General features: G+C 39.8%; 1 protein-coding gene across 2 annotated transcripts in view; it reads left to right on the top strand.

Moving 5' to 3' along the window:
• The window catches only part of Dcp1a (decapping mRNA 1A), a 58,219-nt gene that overhangs the window by 22,713 nt on the left and 15,104 nt on the right, over positions 1 to 20,402 (top strand). Inside the window, exons 4-6 of one of the 2 annotated variants that reach the window (XM_005387374.2) lie at positions 780 to 846; positions 7,919 to 8,057; positions 12,730 to 12,843. In XM_005387374.2, coding sequence (XP_005387431.1) covers positions 780 to 846; positions 7,919 to 8,057; positions 12,730 to 12,843 — 320 coding nt within the window. The remainder of the gene's footprint in view (positions 1 to 779; positions 847 to 7,918; positions 8,058 to 12,729; positions 12,844 to 20,402) is intronic. The other variant, XM_013515611.1, reaches the window with a different exon arrangement.

The following is a 20,402-nucleotide window of genomic DNA, read 5'->3' as shown; positions in this document are numbered from 1 at the left end:
CCTCACATTTTAATATAAATTTAATATATGTCTTATAATTTAATTAACATTGATGAGATCTTACTTTAAGATAGTCTTACTGATAGTCTTTTTTTCTTGACAATACATAAATAATGGTGCATCTTATACTTAGTGCCATGCTAGATTCAATGAGATCTGGTAAAAATGTCTAGAACCAACCATTTTTCTATAATTTTTATTTAAATATTTCATTTGTCCTGATTTTATTAAACAGGGTTTTGAGGAAGAGTCTTTTTTTTTTTTTTTTTTTTGCCTTTGAAGGGATTGTTAACAATTTAAGGGTTTGATGGTAAATTCAAAGATACTATTTTGGGGTGGTATATTATTAACATAGACAGTGAATCCTTGACTTACACACTCAGTTCATTCCCAAGGACTGGTTGAAATTCAGATTGTCACTTGAAGGCTCAGGCTGCTCTACAGCCTTCAAAGTCTGTTCTGTATATAGGCAGATCTCAGTGTGTCCTTAGAGACACACTGGCCCAGGATTGTATTAACCCTACACAGGAAAGGATGTTGTAATGTTCCTTTCAGGACTCTTTAAGGGTTCAGTTTGTATCTGAGACAATCTGGAAGCACAGGTGGCCAGTATTTGGGTCATAACTCAAGACCCTAAGTTGGTCCTAAGTTGAAACTAAAATTGCAGACCTAACTCAAGTTGTGCATATGTCAGATCAGTCGTAACTCAAGGGTCCACTGTACATAAATGTTGAAACCTCATTTCCCTTCATCTTTTCTTTTTTCCTTTGTTTTTCAAGTGTCAATATACAGTATCTGGTTTTATGACAAGAATGACTGTCACCGCATAGCAAAACTCATGGCTGAGTAAGTATTTTTATTACTCTATAGACTTAATTACTGAGATATGAGAAATGGAATGACTTCCCACTTCCCTCCTGATTTTCTTTTTATTGCCAAAAATTTGAAGAGGGCATAAAAACTTAAAGAAATCTCAAATTGTCTATAATCTTGCTGCTGTCAGTGTTTTCATATATCTATTACAGTCTTTCTGTATATGTACCTTAAGTTTATAGGTATGATTGTTTTAAAAAAAAAAATAAAGTAATTCTGTATATCTGACTTTCACTGTCAACAGCAATTTTTTAGGACATTAAATTTTCCTTTATAGTATCTATAATAACTGCATTATATCTAATCCTAAGGACAGTTCATAACTTAACCATAACTGTAGTCTAGATTAGGGCTAACAAATTGCCTAGCTCCGAAGACTGTCAGTTGTATCCAGAGCACAGCCTGACTACCATATGCAGTGGCTACTGAAATTTCCACTGTAACAAATGATACTGTATGCAGTCTTCTGGTAGGAAATTCTAGCACGTGTCTGTAATGAATTACTTTCAGTGAACTTACTGACATAGGCAAGATTTATCAGGCTTCAACCCACTAATGGAGTATCTTCCAGAAGAATTTTTGTGACTCAGAATCTAAAACTTGGGAAAATAACTTCCATTGAATTTATGTTCTAAACAGTACCTCCATGTCCTTTCTGTAGGCGGCCCATAGAAGCCACCCCTCCTGTGGCCTAGCCGTATTCCTAGACTGCCAAGCTAGATTCTTTGAGTTCGAAACACTGGTCTTGAAGGGGCCTGAGAGCCTGCAGAGCTCGAGGAAAGTAGTGCAGCAGGCAGTGATTCTGGTGGGCTCCTGCTTCTTCAGTTTTTGCCTGAATCGTCTCAAAAATGTGGCCCTCTTTTCCCCGTCTGTCAAATCCAAATTCCCTTTTTCTTCTGCCCAGTTTGTGTCTCAGTTACTTTTCTTGTTACTGGGACAAAATATCCAACACCAAGTTAAAGGAGGAAAGATTTATTTTAGCTCACAGTTTACAGAGGTTTCAGTCCATAGTTGGCTGGTTTCAAGGCAGGGCAGCATGGCAGAGGGGCATTGCAGAGGAGAATCAGTTTGTGGCATAGCAGGCAGAAAGCAGCAGAGCAGCAGCAGCAGCAAGGCTCCCTTTCCCTTTTATTCCATTCAGGCCACAAGCCTATTGGTTAGTGCCACCCATACCCAGGATGGGCCTTCTCATTATCCACACCCAGAGCTGTAATAAACCAATTAGTGTGCTAATTTAGTTATCACACATCCTTAATCGATACTCATACACCCTAAATCAGTGGTGGCAAACCTATGGCACTCACATTTTTATTTTAAGACAAAAGTTGTTAATGTATGAGTTGTTTTTTCTAAACTAAAACCTCAGTATCAGGTTTGTTTGTTTGAGTCTTTTTGAGACAGGGTTTTGCTATGAAGTTCAGGCTGGCCTTGAGCTCATTTTGCAGCCCAGGCTGGTCTCGAACTCACAACGATCCCCCTGCCTCAGCCTCCCGAGTGCTGTGATTGTAGTCTGGGATTACAGTCGTGCGCCATCACGCACTGCTAGTATTCAGGTTTAAATGCAGTGTTGACACTTTGCAATAAGTAAATGTGTTTTGGGTTGTAATTTGGGCACTCAATCTCTAAATAGTTAGCACTCAACTGCCCTAGATCCAGTGACCTCTGAAAAGCTCCCCCTTGAGCACATGAGCATTTGGGGGAACATGTAAATACAGACTATAACAGTTTGTATCTACATGTATGGAAGAAAATAGTCTTAATTTTTTAACAGTCTAATTTTTAATAAATTCTCTTAGAAGTATAGATAATTGACACTAAAACCTCAATTCTAGGTATTTTTGGTGCTAGACATTGAACCCAGGGAGCAGTGAGCTAAATCCTCAGCCCTTTTGAGTTGGAAACACTTATGTGATAACAGAAAGGGATTTATTTTGTTTCTTGAGGCAAGGTTTTCCTGACAGAGTAATTACATTTGTTACCTTTTTACCCAGCCCCAGATTTGGCATAGTAATATTTTATTTGTTTTTGCTTTTTGAGGCAGTCTTGCTGTGTAGTTCAGGCTGGCCTTGAACTCACAGTGATCTTCCTGCCTCAACATCCTGAGTGCTAGGATTACAGGTGTGCACCACCACATCCAGCTTTTTGTTTGTTGGTTGGTTGGTTTTGTTTTGCTTTTTGATTTTGGTTTTTTGGGACAGGGGTCTTGCTTTGTACTTCAGGCTGGACTTAAATTCACTGTGTAGCCCAGGCCAGCCTAAAACTCAGAGATCCTCCTGCCTCAGCCTCCTGGATACTGACATTACAGGTGTGCATCACTACACCCAACTTAATAAAAAATTTTAGGGGCTGGAAATATAGATCATCAGCACAAGTACCTGCCTGGCAAGTGCAAGGTCCTGAGTTCGATTCCCAGTACCAAAACCAAAATTTTTTAATAGAAATTTTCTTACTTATATGTATATTACAAGGTATGATTCAAAAAGTATGGTGAAATATTTAAATTTTTTAAAGCCTTATGATAGTAAAAGGCACACTTTCATTAATCCCTCTCAAAATTCTCACCCTTACTTCAGACACATTCCATCATTTTTGCCATTTTCTGAAGCAGTTCTAGAAATCCACTTTTGTTGTACTGTCATGGCTGCTCCATACCCTGAATCAGTTCAAAGTCTTGACCTTTCGTGGTCATTTTAACGTTGAGGAGAAGCCAGAAGTTGCATGGTGCCCTGTCTGGTGAATAAGGGACGAGGGCACACGTTCTTATGAGCCTGTCTTTCCATTGGATGGCACCTGGCAGTGGCACTCACATACCTCATAAAGACGTGAAAGAGACCTCTACAACTACAGATAATAGCAAGGAAGATAAAATAAATGTGTTCAAAACAAGAAGGCATTGTGAAGTAAATGTATCTTTTACTTTAAGCATTCACTATATATTTTGATCACTCTTTATATGTGGCCCAAGATAATTCCTTTCCGCTCAATGCAACCCAAGGAAACTGGGCCTATTTACCTGGGGGCCACAGTTTGGACACCCCTATAATTTGAGACGGAATCTCGCTGAGGTGTCCAGATTGGCCTTGAACTTTCAAGTCTCCTTCCCCAGCCTCCCAAGTAGTTGGGGTTATAGGCATGTGCCACTGCACACATCTATATTTACTTTTTTTTTGAAAAGGTGCACAGAAAGTTGATAAAATATGGCTGACCCTGAGCTCTAATCCAGAACTACTGTCATGTCTTGACTGGATGTTTAACATTCTCCTGCTCTGTCATTCTTACTGGCGTGAGCTTGGAGGGCAGACCGTGTTTTTTAGTAGGTGCACCCTGGAGGTCATTGCTCCCTAGTAATTTGTAGGAAAAGCGTTCACTTATTTTCCTTATTAGAAAAAGGGTTCACTCTCTATACCCACACTTTCTTTTTTATAACTTTATCTCTAAAAAAGAAAACTAACAAAGACATTTAATCTATAAAGGATAGGGGTTTAGAAGTGTGTGTAGTGGGACATACCTATAATCCCAGCACTCAGGAGGCTGAGGCAAGAGGATTCCTGTGAGTTCAAGGATAGCCTGGACTACAAAAGTAAGACCCTAATTATAAATTATAATTTATAAATTATAAATCCCTAATGCCATCCTGAGGCCGCATCTCATGTGTTTTATAATAACTTTCTGGGAGGTGGGGGGGTCCTGGGAATGAAACCCAGACCCTCTCAGATGCTGAGTCCTGTGCTCTACCACTGAGCCGCAGACCCAGCCCTGGGTCATTTTGTTGCGTTTGGATTTGAAAATGACAGTGAAGGACACTTACTTCTCTTGATGATGTAGAAATGTGCTTTTTTGATTCAGAGCTATCCAGAAATCCAGAATATTTTTCTTAAATATCTAAGCTTGTGAGTATATTAATATATTCACATTTTCTCCTGCTATCATCAGGCTCTGAGTAAGAGCATCTGGCTCTTTGAGCCCTAACAGCTGTGGAGAGGGAATCATTTGAACTTCTTTCTCAGGACCAGTGGTAACCCTGTTGCAGGACTTCAGGTGGTAATGCTGACGACTCAGGCTTCCCTGGAAACAGTGCATTGAACCCTAAACTAGGATAAAGAAGTAGAAACAATATGTTCTATTACTAGAAATGCCCAAAAGAGGGACATTTGCTTACATTTGCACTTGTTTAACTAGAAGCAGAGGAAGTGATTAGGAAGTACCCTGTTGATAGTTTTGGAGTATCTGGCCTACTTATAGATGAAGAGATCCTTTATAAATGTTGCCAGTTTGGGGATAGGTGACTTTCTGATCACAAGATAAAGAAGACTTTTATTTTTCTAAATCTCTCTGTATATGCCTCTGCATAATTCAGAATATAACCTGTACTCACCAGAAATACTGGAAAACTTTTTGGCATGTGTGCCTCTAAACAAGTGTATCTATGCTGGAGATGTGGCTTATGGTAGAATGCTTTCTTAGCCTGCAGGAGACCCTGTGTTTGATTACCCAGCACCTCATAAATAAACATGTCTGTCAAGTACTCATTCTGTTAAATACTTACAACTGTTTTGACAGCCACAATATACGGTATTATAAAGTCTCCAAGTAAAACAGTTGATTATAAAAACTGAGTTTATAGAAAGTAAGATATTAGCTGAGCATGGTGGCGCACGCCTGTAATCCTCACACTTGGGAGGCTGATGCCAGAGGACCACTGCAAATTCGAGACCAGCCTGGGCTACAAAGTGAGCTTAAGACCAGCCTGTCTCAAAAAAGAGAAAAAAAAAAAGAAAGAAAGAAAGAAACTGAGACACTAAGTAGAAAAATGAATGAACTTCTAGACCTGTACAGTATCTAAGTTTGGGTGTTTTCTTTGCTCAGTAGCAAAGTTGAAAATCCACAAACTTAGATGTTGACTCTCCCAAAGAGGGAATTCAGTCTGTCAGAAACTGTTCTTAATAGTGAAAACTTTTTTGAAGGTTTGCCGAGATAGACTGTAAAATTTCAAGAACTCACGGTAGGGAGCTTTATTCCTGGTCTTAAAGTCTTAGAGACATGCTTTGGTTCGAAAAGCGCAAAGAGGCCTTAGAGTCCAAGCCCCATGCAAGTGAGAGTCCCTTCCCTACCAGCCCCTACAGCTTCTACCTTCCTCGGTAACAAGCTTCCTGAGATGACTTGGTCTACATGTGAACAGTCATGGTTATCAGAAGTATTCTTTTGTGTTTTGTTTTCTGTTTTTGCTGGGGAGTGTCTTTGAGGAGAGGAGGTTTTGAGACCAGATCTCACAGTGAGTTTGTGACCTGTACTCACTATGCAGCCCAGGCTAGACTTGAACTCCTGCTTCAGCCTCCTGAGTGCTGGAACTGCAGGCATGTGCCACCACACCCATCTCATATCAAGTGTTCTTTGAACCAAAAGTATTACAGATCCATTCCAGATCAGGGAAGAGTTGAATACCAGCTTGGCCAAGACAGATGGCATCGAAAGAGGGTAGGTAAAAAACATCTGAGTGACAGAGCCGTTTCTGAAGGTGGAGTCAGGCTGGTGTGGCCTGTAACTCAGTAGTAAATAAACAAGTGATGTTTGAGAAGATTTTCTTATCACGTGCCTGTCTTCTCTCAGTCTACCATGAAGCCCGTGGTTTTACATTTGTTGTAGAATTGACTGAGAACCAAAACCTTCAGTGATGGGGAACCTTGTAGAGACTGCATCAAACTGCAGCCCAGAACTCATTTATCATGAAGCGCCAGCGCTGCAGTGAAACCTGAGTTAAATAATGACGTTTTAGTGTAGGAAAAACAACTCCCACATTGACATCTTTTATGTCTTAAACAAACAACATATGTGCCGGAAGTTCACTACCACTGCTCCAAATGAACTACACGTTCCCATAAAGCAACAAAGATTCTGTGCTCAAATAAAATTTGAGAAAATATGCAGGTCCACTCTTATTGGGGAATCACAATTTAACATGTTAGCTCAGAGTGGTTCTGGTTTTTTGTTTGTTTGTTGTTTTTTGAGAGAGAGTCTTATTATGTAGCGTAGGCTGGCCTGGAACTCATCGCTATCTTCCTGCCTCAGCCTCCCAAATGCTGGGATTACGCATGTGCCACCACACCCAGCTGGTTCTGCTGTTTTTAAAAATCTGTTTAATATTGTTTGTTTGAGGTTTCTTTTTATTTTGTTTTTTCTTTTTTTAGATAAGTTCTCACTATGTAGCCCCAGGCTGGCCTCCAACTCGCAGTGATCCCCCTACCTCAGCCTCCCTAGTACTGGGATTACAGGCACACAACCAGCGTTGTTTAATATTGTTTAACCCGCTGTTTGTATAACAACACCATTGCCACACACACACACACACACACACACACACACACACATATACACAATGGGAGTGAACTGACATTGAGTGGCCTATTCTTGCCCTATTCCTCTTATTTCACTCTTGGATTGTCTTATTCATCATTGTCTGTCAAGTTCTCAGTTAGTTACAGTGTGGGGCTGAGCCAGAATTGGTGGAACGTGCCTATAAACCCAGCATTCTGAAAGGCTGAGGCAGGAGGATTGCAGGCTGAGCCCCGCCTGGGCAACTTAATGAAATCTTCTCTCAAAATAAAAACAAGCTGTGGCTGTGCCCATGAAAATCCCGTGACAGGTGAACTTGTTCATTAGAACTCACATCTGAATAAATTTTCTTTAAAGATTAGTTGCTTTATTAAACACTATTTTACTTACTTCAGCCTTGAAGAAAAATGTAGGAAATAAAATACCCACATGCTCTCCACCCACCTTTTAGTTCTTGACGTTTTGCTGTGATTCCTACTTGTAGGAGATATTTAGTGCACCTACTTCGCCACCACTAGAAAGGAAGGCGAAGCATACTGGTTGGTGCTGTTGCGAATGAGATGGTGAAACCGTAAGTTGTGTTTCTGGAATGCAGTAACTAGGACCAGCATTGTGTGTCGCAAGGGCAGTATCATCACTTGACACTCTCCAACAGAATTCTTGGATTAGATGATGTCTGAAGAAGCCTTTCTAAAACCTGGTTTTCCTCATCTAGTGTGGTAGAAGAGGAGACACGGCGATCCCAGCAAGCTGCTCGAGATAAACAGAGTCCCAGTCAGGCCAACGGCTGCAGTGACCACAGGCCTATCGACATCCTGGAAATGCTAAGTAGAGCCAAGGATGAGTACGAGAGGGTAAGGCTGTCTGGAGTACTGGGTACCAGAGGAGGGGTAGGAGGCCTGCAAGAGGCTTGAGTCCAACTCAGACTATCACCTCATGGGCTTGCAGTAATAATTGGTTCAAAACTAAGCATGTCTATGGCTTCAAGCCGAAAAGATGCTCATTTGGGCAGAAAAATTTCAATTTTTTTTCCCCTATAATCAAAGTAAAATTATTTTGGAAGAAACTGGGGTCAGAGGGAGCAAATTGGACCACAACAGGTAGTTCTGGAAAAGCTTCGTGCCCCTTTTTCCTTCTGCAGTCTCTTGTTAGGATGTTCAATGGCCTTGGGGATTCATGTAGGTTTTGAAAAGTATTCTGATAATTTGCATTTCATAATACTAAAATGTATATTTGTGATCAGTAATTGGTAGTAGGTACACATCCTTCACTAAGCATAATTTTAATTTTGCCCAAAGGTGAGGCTTTTCTGAGATTGTTTCCTATCTCTTTTGCTTTGCATTTCACCTTTTAACTGATAAAATTTTCCCTTACAAATGGAATAAAATGGCAATTGTACAGTAATTAAATCATTCAACTTATGCATATGAAGTGCTCACTATATACAAAGCAATGGACATTCTCTGACAGTGTCACCAACCTTAGAGCTCTGAAACTGTCTTGGCCTTTTTATTTGGCATCAGTGCCTCAAAGCCTCATGTTTCCCTGGGGTGAGATCTGAAAGTTCTACTACTACATTTTATTGCAGCAGAATTACAATTGTTACTTTATTCACTAAACATTGAGAAAAGTGCTTTCTTTTCATTTCTGTGTATCTTCACCTCACTAAAACTTTAAGAAGGGCTGGGTATATAGCTTAGTGGCACAGCGCCTGCCTGGCAAGCACAAGGTCCTGAGTTCGATTCCTGACACCAAAAAAAAAAAAAAAGCTTTAAGAAACAGAGTGTGAGAAACTACTGTTTGAAAACAGCTCTGCTAAAACACTAGCAACTGGGTTATTAATAAATGATCTTTGAAAAAAGGTGCAAATTGGCCAGAAGAATCCAAGAAATATTGTTAGCAGGTCTCATCCTCCTCACATCCCTTCAGGGTTTTATGACTCTCAGAACTAAAAGATCCCACAGGAGATGAAGCAGTACTGCCAATTCCCAGGTCAGTTTCTCTGCAGGACTGTTTTGTACCTATTGCCCTGTGATATCTCAGGAATCTGGAATTCAGGCAGCGAAGCTTGAAAAGAAGTGTTCTGGAAGGTAGTGATACTCACCATAAGTTATAATAAACCTGTATAAAGTCTGTGGCAAATACTGGAAAAGCAGTCTTCTCCATTATCAGTTCATTAATTCCTAGGAAATTGAATGAAAATAAATTTCAAGAGTCATATTTTAGATTTAAATGTTGTCTTAAAGCCTGGGAATGTAGTTCAGTAGTGGAGCAGTTGTCTAGCATGCTTGAGGTTCTGCGTCTGGTCCCCAGCACTCCAGAAAAAAAGAGATTCCCCACATCCCTTCTCATACCCTTAATGAAGTCTGGGTCATTATTTGCTTTTTGAGGCCTTTCGCTGTCCACTGACCCTAGCAATGACGGCACCAGGGCTCCCCATAATATAGAAACTGTGCATGCTATATACTAGGGAAGATAGTGGAAGCGATCTGCCTTACTCCTGAGGCTGACAAGCAAGAAGTCACAAAGGGAAGGAGTAACAGGCCTTATCTCTGGCCTTTTCGTTTTGCTGTTTTTTGGTTTTGGTGCTGGGGTGAAACTGAGGGCCTTGCACATCCTAAGTGTATTCTCCACTACTGAGCTATACTTAGCCCTGTGGCCTTATTTTTGTACACAAAGCTTTAAAGGAACTCTGGTGTTAAGTGTACAGTCTAAAAGTCTAGTGTGATTTCTAGTTATATTTCCAAAGGAATAAATAGCATAATCATTTCTCTTGTAAAGAAAATTCTTCCACAGTATGAAATAAATTGTTATCTAAGTTAGATTAAAATGGAACCTTTGGGAATTTAATCATGGACATTTCCTTTATAATATAGTCTATTTTGAAAACGGTAAAGATGTACAGCTTTCTTATTTTTGTTAATGTAGTACATGTTTGTGGGAAGTAAGTACATGTACACAAGACGTAGCTTTTATTGCGGGGGCGGGGGGGTGTTTTTTGTTTTTTGAGATAAGCCTGACCTTGAATACACTCTGTGGCCCAGGCTGGCCTCACATTCACAGGGCTCCTACTGCCCCTTCCCTGCTAGACATAGATTTCTTATTTGCTTGTCTGCACTTCTGCCTTTTTATTGACAGTAACTACGCCTCTCAGAGTCTCCATGAGGTTTCATTTAGTAGTGTGAAGTTTTTTTAAAAAAGAACTGTGGTATTAATAGCTGTATGATTTTCATTCTGTGCTTTATGCAAACAATACCTTAGGTTTCTCTGGCAATGCAGCCATGCAGCTAGATCTTTACATGCACCATTAACTTTTTCCTAAGATAAATTGCTTAAAATGAAATCATTAGATCAAAGAATTTTGACATTTTTAAAAAAGTTTCTACCAAGTATTGTAAAGTTACCCTCCAACAAGTTTGTCTGAGGTTGTGTGTTTCTCCTAAGTGTTACAAACACCAAATGTCATCATCAAGACACATAAAATAAAACCTCAACAGAGGCCCTGCATAGAATCAAAAATACGTAAAATTCTTACGAACTTTATTAAAGTACATCATAACAATATAAGCCCATTTCACAGCTTAGATACTGCAAACTCAAGTGCTCCCAAGAGCACTTGCCAGGTCGGCTGAGGTAGTGAGTAAAGCAGACCACAGTGGAACTGAGGCGGACTGCAAGCTGCTCCCCCTGTAGAAGGGTCAGCTGGAGCTCAGCCCCGAACAGTGGTTGCCAGATGAACTAGTGTTGCCAGATCATCCAGGCTGTCTCTGCAAATGACAAGTCTGGATTTTTATAGTGGAACTCCCAACTCTTTTAATACTTCTGAGCATTATACCTTTTGTTTGAAGAGCTTGTTCCACGGGCTGGGGCTGGAGACCTGCGCTAGAGCTCTTCTTACCTATCATCCGTAAGGCCCTGGGTTCAATTCCAAGCACCACAAAAGAAAATTTTTAAACTTTTGAAAAATATGAACTTGTTATGAACGATACTTTGACGTTATATTTTCTCTAATACTACACAGTAATACTCGGTTGATGAACTTAATTCTTTCCACGACTCTGGTCATAAACCGAATTGGATGAGAAATTCGAAGTCAAATTCGGTGGTTAGGTTTACTGTTGGCTTTATGGGGAAATTTCTAAACATTCAATACTGCACATTCTCTGTGATACGTTTGATGCTGGTTGTTGTGATGCTGCTCAAAGATAGGTGTGTTAGAGGAGTAAGGTAATTCGTGGCTTTCCCAGACTGTTGCACCCTTCCTCAGGTGGGTGACACGGAGTAAGTGGTGTCTCGAAGTAAGAACAGAATTAAGTCGTTCGGCTCGAAGAAATGTGTGTTATCCATTCATTTAATAGTGGAGTGCCTGTTCCTATGCTAAATATATGTCTTTCTGTGTGTATCTTTAGCATGATATCAAGAAAATCAATCTGTCTCTGAAGAGTAGAGCTGCTTTTTTTTCTTCTTTCTTTCCCACAGTCATCTGTTTTGACGTGGACAGTACTCACCAGACACTGAGTCAGAAAGCTCAAATATAACTTGTTTCGAAAAGTTTATTAACACCATGTCTATCTATTTTTTCCCCCTCTTGGCTTTTTTGAGATGGTCTCATTACGTAGTTCAGGCTGGCCTTGAACTTGTGGCGATCCTCCTGCTTCACCCTCCTAAATGCTGGGGTTATAGGTGTGTGGCACCACTCCTGGCGTCTATGTCTGTCTAGTAATCATTTCAAGAACAAAAATATTTTCACTTCTAGTGTCATGTGCAAGTTAGAACTTAATGATTGATGTTCAAACAGTTGAATGACCATATGTGCACACACAAAAATGAACTTCAACCTAAATGTAACATCTTATATGAAAATCAACTCAAACTGTATCACAGACCTAAATGTAAAATATAAAACTTTTAAAAGAAAAATATATTTATATATTATGCAGAAATCCCACAAAAAAGAATGAACTATTTATACCATTCAGCAGCTTGGATGAGTCTGAGAGGCATTAAGCTAGGTAAAAGAAGCTGACATTTTGCTTATATTCCATTTATGATACTTTCTGGGAAGGCAAAGTGTAGTGACAGAACAGAATGGTGGTGGCCAGAAGTAGTCAGAGAACATGACTACCGTGGGACCTCGCAGGGAGCTTTTGAGATGGTGGAGCTGTTCTATGCTCTGACTGTGGAGGTGGCACACAGAAGAATGATACAGCCCTTAAACGCTGAGTTTTATCATATGCTGACTTAAAACATACAGGAGAATACATGGTGGAGTAATGCCATTGACTTTTCCTTTAAAAAGCTATAAAAATATTTGTGGCTAACTCTGTTGTCTAAAATTAGGTACTCCGCTTCATAGGAATTTTATTAGTAAGTTACTTACATGGGTGTTCAGAACAAACACTTTGTAGGAGTTTTGCTTGTTTTTTATCATAGCATTTCTAATAACCTCAAATGCTGTTTTAGGAGCCAAGTAATAGCAATTTTTTTTCTACATAATACGCTGTCTCTTTTTATTTATTTTTTAAGACTCAGATGGGCGACTCAAATATCTCCAGCCCTGGGTTACAGCCAAGCACTCAGCTTTTCAATCTGGGAAGCACTGAAACTCTCGAAGAGGCGTCCTCTGGGTCACAAGATAAGGTTTGTATAGTTAAAGCCCTGGCTTTGTCCACAGTGACAAATAAAGAGTAACATTGTATACGGGTTGTAGTTGCAATACAAGTTTGACTTTTCACTTATCTGTCAAGGTCCTACTATAGCAACATAGTGACATCCAGTCGGGCCATTTAACTGACATGCATAACTTTTTTATCTGGATTTTGCAGTAGTCTCCTATCTGTTATCCCAGCTTTTACCCTTGCTGCTACCATCCTTATTCTGAGCCCAGCAGCAAAGGTAATCCTCATAAAACATAAATTTCTTTCCTCTGCTTAAAACCTTCTAGTCAGCTGGGCATGACTGTGTACACCTGTAATCCCAGCTACTGCAGAGGCTGGGAGGCTGAAGCAGGAAGATCAAGAGTTAATAACTAGCCAGGGCAACTTGGTGAGACTCTGTCCAAAATAAAGAGGTGGGGATGTAGCCCATGGATAGGGCATTCCTGGGTTCAATCCACAGTACCACCGAAAGGAAAACCTCCAGTGGAGTCCTGTCTTGCTCAAATAAAAGCCAAAGTCATGGCAGTAGCCTGCCAGGTCCTACCTGATCTGAACCCTATACCTGTGGCTCCATTTTCTGCTACTTTGCCTTGCTCACTTGGCCTCAGATGCCTTTTGTCTCCTGACTTCCCTCAGATGCACCAGACACACCGCTGCAGTAGGACGGGCCCTGGCTCTTGTTGTTCCCTAGCCTGCAGTTCTTCCCTCCCAGGTGTGTCTTGCTTCCTTTCCCTCTTCTGGCCTCCAATGTTCTCCATTTAGTTGAGGTCCTTTCCAACTACCCTGCTTAAAACAACCCTCCCAGGCCAGGCATGTTGGTGCACGCCTGTAATCACAGCACTCAGGAGGCGGAGGCAGGAGGATCACTGTGAGTTTGAGGCCAGCTTGGCTACAAAGTGAATTCAAGGTCAGCCTGAACTGAACTGCATAGCAAGGGGCTGGGGAATATAGCTCAGCAGCAGCACAGCACCTGCCTGGCAAGCACAAGGTCTTGAGTTCGATTCCCAGTACCAAAAAAAAAATGCAAAGAGGGCAATGATAACTCTCTAAGAGTCACTTGAGCTGAGTGCCCGAACACAGTGACTGGGAGACAGAGCAGATGGAGAAGAGAAACAACAAGATTGCAGGGCGAAACCCTGTCTCAAAAAGACAAATAAATATGAAACAATGCTCCGCCCTTCATCCTCTTACTTGCTTTATTTTCTCCTTAAAACTCATCAGCTAACATGTTTATTTTTCTTCTTTTTCACTCGATTTCATGCTTACCAAAATATAAGCTGCTTGGGGCAGGCAGTTTTATCTCTCTGTTCAATGCTGTATCTTTAACATTATAGCCTATAGGCCGGGCGTGGTGACGCATACCTGTAACTACAGCACTCGGGAGGCTGAGGCAGGGGAATCATTGTGTGTTCGAGACCAGCCTGGGCTGCAAAGGGAGCTCAAGGCCAGCCTGAACTGCATAGCGAGACCCTGTCTCAAAAAGGCAAAAAAAAAAAAAAAAAATTATAGTCTTGTAAATATGTGTTGAATTAGTTTTCTTTATAGTTGATGGTCTGATAAAGCAATAGATATCAAGTAAAACCCATAGTTTTTTAATTCAACTTTCTATATGGAGAGTTATAAGAAACAGTACAGAAAGATTCCATTTACCCACATTCCCTATTTTCCCATTGATAACATCTCAAAATATAATCTAATATCACATCCAGAGTATTGACACAATCCACAGCATCTTCACATTTCATTTTACTTGTACTTGTGTGTGTGTGCATGGGTATGTGTGTGTATTTCGTTCTGTGTATTTCTGTCTCATGTGTAGGTCTGTGTACTCACGAGCACAGTCAAGTACTGTGGTTGCCGTTTTATAATCGTATTGACTTGCTGTCTTACCTTCTCTGCCTCTTTCCCCCGTTTTTAAGTCCTGGCAACCACTAATCTATTTTCCAGTTCTGTGTTACCCTTCCAAGAACATTATATAAATAGGAATACAAAGTAGAAAACCCTTTTGAGATTGTCTTTTTTCACTCAGTATTTTTCTTGGAAAGTCACTGAAGTTACTGTTTATGTCATTTGTTCCCTTTAACTGCTAAGTACTTTTTTTTTTTTTGGTTTTTCTCCGGTACTGGGAACCGAACTCACGACCTTGCACTTGCCAGGCAGGAGCTTTTGCCGCTGAGCTAAATCCCCAGCCCCTAACTGCTAAGTATTATTAGATGATATAGAAGTACAGATTGAGTATCCACGTGACTGTATGCTTGGGAACAGAAGTGTTTTGGGTTTTAGATTTTTTTTTTTTTTTTTTTTCAGATTTTGGAATATTTGCATATGCATAATGAGATATCCCAGGGTGGGACACAAATCAAAAGCAGAAAATAATTTATGTTTTATATATATCTTATTCACATAGCCTGAGAGTAATTTAATATACTTTTTTTTTAAGAGAAAAAGAGATAAAACAAAATTTCAAAACAAGATTATAGGAGAGTAACAATGGTTAATACATTGCATATTGTTATCTTTAGTTATGCAGAATACAAGATATCGGCATTTAATTGTCCAAACAATATTAACACAAACCTTTCTCTTCAATGAACAAAGAGAAATTAGTAGTATAATTATCTTAACTCTCTTTTATACATGTATTTTTTTAGGCATTTTCCTTCCTTCTTTTCTCCATTCCCCCACCCCAGTTTCTCTTTCCTTTTGAAATTTCCTCCCATTTTACAGTATCTGTTGCATATTTTGGATCTTACTTACTTTTTCAGTTTCTCACACTAGGGAGACAATACATTGTTTACACATGTGCATCTGCTTTATTTCACTTATGAGTATGGTCTCAAGTTGCATCCATTTACCTATAAAAGTCTCTAGTTTATCCTTCTTTATGGCTGAGTAGTACTCCCTCCATTGTATAAAAATACCACATCTTTTTTTATCCATTCCACAGTTGATGGCGATTTGGGTTGTTTCCAAGCTATTACAAACTGTGTTGCTATAAACATGGGTGTGTATATATTGCTGTGCTATAATGTTTCTAATTCTTCTGGGAAGATACCCAGTTGTTGATTCTTTGTAATAGTTCCTGTGTGATCAGGATTTTATTCATGAAGTCTTTGCCTACACCAGTGTCTTCAAGAGTTTTGCCTATTCTGTGTTCCAGCAGATTTGAGGGGTGGGTACCAGGAATCAAACTCAGGACCTTATGCTTACCAGGCAGGTGCTGTACCACTGAGCTATATCCCGGCCCTCCAAGATTTAATGTTTCTGTTTTAATATTTAGATCTTTGATCCATTTTTAATTTAGTTTAGTACATTGTGAAAGATATGGGCCCAAGTAATCTTTGGCATATACAAAGCCAGTTTTTCCAGCACCAGTTATTAAAGAGGCTTTCTTCCAAAGAATGTTCGCCACCTTTGGTAAACATAAGGTGACTGAATATGTCTGGAGTTGTTTCTGCATCTTCTAATCTGTTCCATTGATCTTTGGATCTGGTTTTTTTGTTTTGTTTTGGTTTGGTTTTTGCAGGTACATTGCTGTTTTTATCACTGTAGCTCCCTCCCCCCCCCCCCCCGCCTGGTACCAGGAATCAAACTCACGACCTTGCGCTTGCCAGGCAGGCGCTTTGCCGCTGAGCTAAATCCCCAGCCCCTCAGTGTAGCTTTATAGTATAATTTTAAGTCAGGGATTATGATGCCCTCTGCCTTGCCTTTGTTGCTCAGGATTACCTTTGCTGTTCTAGGTCTCTTCTGGTTCCAAATAAATTTTAGGATTGTTTTCTCTAATTCTGTGAGATATGCTATTAGAATTTTAATCGGAATTGTGTTAAGTCTGTATAACATTTTTGGAAGTATGGCCATTTTCACTATATTTGCCCTTCTTACCCAGGAGCAAAGGATAGCTTTCCATTTTCTGATATCTGCTTTAATCTCCTTTTTCAGAGTACTATAGTTTGCAGTGTAGAGGTCTTTTGCATCCTTCATTAGATTGAGTCCTAGGGGTTTGTTTGTTTGTTTGGTTGGTTGGTTGGTTGGTTGGTTGGTTTTGGGTGCTGTTATGAAAGGTATTGTTTCCCTAATTTCTCTCTAAGTTTGTTATTCATGTACAGGAAGGCTATTGATTTTTGAGTGTTGTCTTCATATCCAGCTACGCGGGGCCGGGAATTACGCGTGCCTGGCAAGTGGAATTGCTTCTGCCTGGCAAGCACGAAGTCCCGAGTTTGATTCCTGGTACCAAAAAAAAAAACATACCCAGCTACGCTACTGAATTTGCTTATTAAATCTAGCATTTTTTTAGTGGACTATTTGTGGTCTTCTATGTAGAGTATCATATCATATGCAAATAATGATAATTTAACTTCTTCCTCTCCTATTGTTATTCCTTTTATTTCTTTCTCTTGTCTGATTGCTCTGGTTAAAGTTTCTAGGACTATGTTGAATAAGTGGAGAGAGTGGACATCCTTGTCTTGTTCCTAATTTTAGAGGGAAAGCTTTCAATGTTTGTCCATTTAGTATGATGTTGGCTGTTGGATTGTCATAGATGGCTTTTATCAGATTGAGATAAAGACCATGTATGGCAATTTTCTGTAGGGTTTTTTATCATGAATGGGTGCTGGACTTTGTCAAAAGCTTTTTCTGCATCTGTTGAGAGGATTATATGATTTCTGTCCTTGCCTCTGTTGATACGGTGCATTCAATTTATTCTTTTACGTATGAATACACTATCTTTAATGTGCCTATGTTTTGATTGTAGCTTATCATATTAAATCATATCTGCACTTTTATCAGTACTCAAAAGCATCTGGACTTTGGAGCATTTCAGATTCTGCATTTTCAGACTAGAAAACCATAATTTGTTGAACCATTTTTGACAGTTCACTTAGTTCTTAGAAGACATTTGGATTGTTTTCAGTTTTTTGGCTATTATAAATAAAGCTTCCATGAATATCTGTATATAGATTTTTGTTGACATGTATTAGTTATACATATTAATGGGACTCATTGTGCTATCTCAGTGTATACATACATGCATATGAATCTAGCTTCTCTTTGTCCATTCCATTTTCCCACCCTTGGTTTTACAGGTTTTTATGGAACATAATTTCCATTTCTCTAGGATACGTGTCCACAAGTCCAGACATTGGGTCATTTGGTAATTGTATGTTTTAGTTTAATAAGAAACTGCCAGCTGGGCATAGTGGCACATGCCTGTAACACCAGCACTCTGGGATGCTAGGGCAGAAGGATCACAGTTCAAGCCCAACCTGAGCAACTTAGCAACATCCTGTCTCAAAACTGAAAATAAAAAAATGACTAGAGATATAGCTCAGTGTGAAGGCCCAGAGTGCAATTTCCAGTACTGCCAAAAAAAGAAGAAAAGAAGGGAAGGGGATGGGGGAGAGAAAGGAAGAAAAAAGGAAACTGCAGTGTATCCATAGTCATTTTTAGGTATTTAGATAATAATGAACTTAAACCAGCTTTCCTGTACCACATTTCTGTGATATTTATTTGGATTTAGGATCCTGAAGATGAAGCATACATTAAATATGGTTTTATTATAAATTTAATTTTTAAAATAAACTCTAAAAAACAATTAAATGAAATAAAAGAGAAAGCCAGGTTTGCAGACTTGTTCTACTTTATCAGTCAGGAGTATTTGGGGGGCTTATCACTTCCCCTTTCCTTTTTGAACCTTGAGTTTAAGGATTCTTACACCACCTCACTCAGAGTTACAATATGTATTTTGAAACCGAAAAAAAGAAAAGGACCAAGAAGAAATGCTTGGAGACCATAAAGCACTGTCCATTGGAAGTTGGAAGATTAATGTAACAAGCTGGTGATGCTCTTAGCTTTTCAACAACAGCACTTGTGAGCTGTGGACATAGGAAATTAAATGGATACTCAAGGAGGTGTACCCCCTAATTCAAGTAGCGCTGACGTTGTTATTCTCTCAGGTCTCATATACTCCTTAAATTCCATTTTTAGACCAAAGTAAAAAATTCTTACAAAATACTGAGAGCTAGGTGTTGTTGGAACCCATGTGATTGCCTAAAATTAGCCCAAATCCATAACCGCCATTTACACACAGTGCATTTGTTTAAACACTGCCATCTAGTGCGTGGCACAAATTGTGCTGTCAGACTTTAATAGTATTAAATTTCATCTCAGTTTCACAGTCCGCTTATTATAATTCCCTCAGGATGTTTCCCTCGTTCATATTTTGCTTCCTGTGGTCAGGCCTTAGGTATATTTTACTGTGGAGCTTTTCCACGCCATGTTGTTTGTATATGCCTTTGCTTAAAACAAAAATACATTATTGTTGGTGTTTCTACAGAATAGCCCCAGTGTGCTGTGATTTTCAAAGTATGTTGGTTTGTGCACAAAACAGAATGTGTTTATTAAGGTACTGTATAATTTGCATAAATGAAGGAGCACCAGTGTTGTTTCTAGCACTTTTCTTTTTTTCCTAGCACTGGGATTTGCAACCAAGGCCTTCCACGGAGCTGCACCCTCAGTACTTTCTGTTTTCATCTAAACAGGGTCTCACTAAATTGCTTAGGCTGGGCTCAAACTTTCTATCCTCCTGCGTCACCCACCCAGGGTGCTAACTACAGGCCTGTTCTGCCACATCTGCCAAGTGTTATTAGCACTTTTGTCAAGCAGTCTTGGTCCATTTTATTCTAAACTATGGTGTTTTTTAGAAGGACTTGATGAATTTTGTTTGGTTGGTTTTTGTGTTTGGATGGAAGATTTGAGTTGTATTTCATTTTGTTTTGTTTTGTTTTGCTTGAGACAGGGTCTTGCTATATAGCCCAGGCTGGCCTCAAACTTATGGTATGTCTAAACAGAGTTATCTTGGTTGCTATTAAAACTGTATGGTAGCTGGGCATTGTGGCACACACTTGTAATCCCGACACTTTGGGAAACTGAGGCATGAGGATCACAGGCTCAGGCCCAACCTGAGCAACTTAGTGACTTAGCAAGATCCTGTCTCAAAATTAAAGAGTGGGGCTCAATGTGAAGACCTTGAGTTCAATCGCCAGCACCATGGGGGAGACGGGGAGCTCCTATGTAGTTGGGCTGGGAATATAGCTCAGTGATAGAGCATTAGTCTGGTATGCCTGAGACCCTGGGTTAAAGCCCCAGCACCAAAAAAATTTAAAAGACTGCATAATACTTGATAGTAATAGGCTAATTTCAACTTATTGAATGCTTGCTGGGCAGTAGACATTATATTGAAAATTTAAAGCTAGGCATGGTGGTGCACGCCTATAATCCCAGCACTCAGGAGGCTGAGGCAGGAGGATCATTGGGGGTTTGAGGCCAGCCTAGGCTACAAAGTGAGCTCAAGGCCAACCTGAACTGCATAGCGGGACCCTGTCTCAGAAAGACCGAAAAAAGAAAATTTAATTTTCACAGCAGCTACATGACACATTTGCCACAATTTGTGCCCATTTTGCAGATTGGTAACTAAATAGAATATAGAACTTTACATGTTCACAGCTAAGAATTGATACCTTTGATGCAGACTCTAAGCACTACAGT

Source organism: Chinchilla lanigera, unplaced genomic scaffold (genome assembly GCF_000276665.1).
Source record: "Chinchilla lanigera isolate Chin_1 unplaced genomic scaffold, ChiLan1.0 scaffold00029, whole genome shotgun sequence".
Taxonomy (NCBI): domain Eukaryota; kingdom Metazoa; phylum Chordata; class Mammalia; order Rodentia; family Chinchillidae; genus Chinchilla; species Chinchilla lanigera.
Note: the sequence above shows the minus strand (reverse complement) of the source record. Positions and strands in the feature narration are given on the sequence as shown.